The sequence below is a fragment of the Galeopterus variegatus genome, unplaced genomic scaffold, assembly GCF_000696425.1.
Source record: "Galeopterus variegatus unplaced genomic scaffold, G_variegatus-3.0.2 Scaffold16263, whole genome shotgun sequence".
In the NCBI taxonomy this organism is placed as follows: domain Eukaryota; kingdom Metazoa; phylum Chordata; class Mammalia; order Dermoptera; family Cynocephalidae; genus Galeopterus; species Galeopterus variegatus.
In genome coordinates, this window is record NW_007742374.1 from 16,365 (window position 1) to 19,410 (window position 3,046).

The 3,046-nt window shown below is 37.0% G+C and overlaps 1 protein-coding gene across 1 annotated transcript; it reads right to left on the bottom strand.

Moving 5' to 3' along the window:
- Positions 1-247: 247 nt before the first annotated feature.
- On the bottom strand, positions 248-2,205 carry LOC103582442 (ribosomal protein S6 kinase delta-1-like). The gene is made up of 2 exons (XM_008564037.1): positions 614-2,205; positions 248-342 (listed from the first exon to the last, which is right to left on the bottom strand). Exons 1-2 carry the CDS (start codon positions 2,037-2,039, stop codon positions 248-250), a joined length of 1,521 nt encoding a protein of 506 aa, XP_008562259.1. The 5' UTR covers positions 2,040-2,205.
- Positions 2,206-3,046: the final 841 nt, after the last annotated feature.

Genomic DNA, 3,046 nt, shown 5'->3' on the forward strand with positions numbered 1-3,046 from the left:
CTAAGAATTCATTGCCAGTTCTAAGTATAAACCCATTTAAAACAACAAATACATACATACACACATATACATACACATATATACCTATAGATTATACATAATGGTTTATCCCCAAATTTTCTTTTGAAGGGTTAAACAGATAACCAGATCCTACACACATGTGAACTGGTAGTGAAAAATACAACTTGTATTTTGAAATGAGAGCTGCCGAACCACTTTTTCAAGTGAAACATTTTAGGAGATTGCTCTAACCTGGGGCACAGTACATTCTCTCTATGGCATCGCTGTCACAGGAATCTTCAACCTCACTCCACCTGCTAAAATACGTTAGCTGAATGTGTCCTAAAAACAAAACGACAGGAGAAATCAAAACATTTTTCTCTTCCATTTTCTGCAGAAGTGAACTGTAATTACTCCTTTTGTAGCTAAAAACAGTATCATTAAGAATAATGGCATCATTAAGTACTAGAAGCTATTACTGGGGGTGAATTTGCTGCACTGATAATGAAGCTCTAGACAGGAAATGAAGATACTAATTACAAGATAAAACGCCTACTCAGTTAATTGGAAGCAACAGCGAATAAAAAGAAATGCATTTGCAAAAGTTCCTGACCTCTATCATTCAATAAGATGTTGTTTGGGTTCAAATCACGGCACACAATTCCCTCTCTATGTAAAGCATCAAGGGCTACCACCATTTCAGCTGCCCATCTTTGAATGCAGCCCTCTGGGATGTAAAACCTGGAGTTTAGTGCTAATTTTTTATCAAGGTCCTCAAAAATCTGATGTATTTCCTTGTCTCCTTCTAGTGCTAGCCCACTTTGTCCCTTAGTCTCAGAGTCTCTCTGAAATAAAGAAGTTGGTTCCTCTTTGGCCAAATCATCAGTGTGATCTGTAAACAACAATACTTCTTCTGTTTTTAAAGTGTCTGTGTTCGCATTATATTCATTAGCACCTGAGAGTGGATTGGAAATATGGAATAAGCCTTCTTCTGTGGTGTTTGCAGTTACTGCTGACCCAACCACTCCAAGTCCCTGAAACTTAGGATCTGAGCTGTGCAACAAAGACATGTCTCCTGAACTACTACAATCAACAGCTGCTACAAATAACACCCCAAGATCCTCCTGTGCATAGTGTTTCTCTGTTATACTATGGGATTTGGATCTAGAGGGATCACTCAATGCCTCTGTGCATTCTTCATGTGCTTGGCACTGTTCAGTACTAAGCCTGAGGCATAAAACATCAGGGGCTTCCAATAGTTTACTTTCTATTATGCCTATATTAGTCTGTGTAAACTTAGTAGGTCCCATTGCTGCAGCTTCTTTTGTTGGCTCCAATTCACCAGGTAGATTTACAAGAAGATCAGGTCTTCCTTCATCAGTACTACTGACATCATCAAAAGCAGCCTCTTTAAAAGAAATAACTGGGACTGAGTCATCTGAGCCCCTGCTAATGGTGTCTTGAGCTTTAAACTCTACTTTGCTTTCAGTAGTACTAAAACTCCTGGAAATGCTATCTTCATCTGGAAGAGTAAAGAATGGTTTCAAAGGTTCTGACTTTAGACTATACAGTTTTTCTCCAAAATCAAGTCCCAGGAGTTCGCTTGTACTGTCCTTACTGTCTATCCTAAAGAATTCCATGGGGCTGTTTTTCGATCTACTGAGGGAATCTGATGTTCTTGGAGAACTAACTGCTTCTGGGTCATCATCTCCAGGGAAGAACTTCAGCTCATGAGCTATCAGCTGTGTGCTGGGGCTGTCACTGTCAGCAGCAAGGTGTGCGGGGAAAATTTTCACAGCTTTGGTATACACACTACTCTCTTCATTCTTTGTGAAGGGCTCCTCATTCAGAGATCCTGGTTCAATCTTTTCTTGCCCATACTCATTGCATAATGTTAAATAACTAGTAGTGCATTCCTCTTCTGAACTGGAACCAGAATCTGGCCACTTTGGAGAGCTATCTTGGCCATCATCTTCCTGGTTGCTATCATCTTGAGAACTTGGAGTAAGACTAGTCTTCAAAGGTAGAACTTTAAGCATGCTTCCACCATCACTTCCTCTGGATTCAAAGCTGCTGCTGTCCTGAGGACTAGAAGTTGGCTGTTGCAGGTGAACTTTAGTAAGTGTAGATTTTTTCACTTCCTTAATGTCAAAGCTTTCTTCAGGACTTCTGTTTAGAAATTTACTGATATATGACCAGAGTTTGCCACCTGTGAACAAGTATAACCAAAAAAAAAAAAAGAAAAGAAAAAAAAAAAGATCCCCCAAATTAATAGTTATTTAATTAAGCCATAAGAAAAATGAAAGTTTTTAATGATCATTTAAAAAGAAGTCAATGATACCCATTAATATCAAGTGTGCCATAAGACTAGCATATTTAACAAAAATGCCTTTTTGTTATTGCTGACTAGTGAGTAAGGTTTCAAGCATATCTCTTGATATCAACTATTTTTTACATGACAACTTGTTTCTTCCTTTGATGGAAAATTAGTTATAAGAAATACTAATATGAAATCTCACAGCTAAAATTCTGATTTAAAGTTAAATATTAGTTAGCCTTAGAAACATCTGATTATGTTCTTATCTGTTTGTGTAATAAATTTTTCAAGCATGGCTTCCTTGTCAAATGGAAATAATAAGTAAGTGCTGTTCAAAATTCTATACTATGGGGGGGAGGGGAAATCAGCATTACTATTCCATTTTGAAAATGCCCAGTCCAAGACTGGAGGGAAAATTTGGCACCTGATATATAATAATGCCTTCATAAGTGACATATTAATAATATTTTTCCCATTTTATGCCCCCCATAATGTAATGTGTTGTGTAAGATCAAGTAAAGTTATTGAGGAAGATTAACTAGGCAGCCACCAATGAGGCAACCTACTGTAATTCTGATCTGTATTCTAACATATATCTATAAAACTAAACTAAAATCATAAAACTAACACTCAAACCAAAATCACAAAAATCCCTTTTACATTAATCATAGAAATCAAATGAACACAAAATAATCTGGTGTTTCACCAGCAATACTTGTTATATAGTTA

Bases quoted from the DNA above. Each gene is read 5' to 3' on its own strand.
- LOC103582442 (XM_008564037.1), bottom strand. From the start codon at position 2,039: ATGCTTAAAGTTCTACCTTTGAAGACTAGTCTTACTCCAAGTTCTCAA. The intron at 343-613 runs GTCAGGAACTTT...TTTTGTTTTTAG, and splicing joins CATCTTATTGAATGATAGAG to GACACATTCAGCTAACGTAT.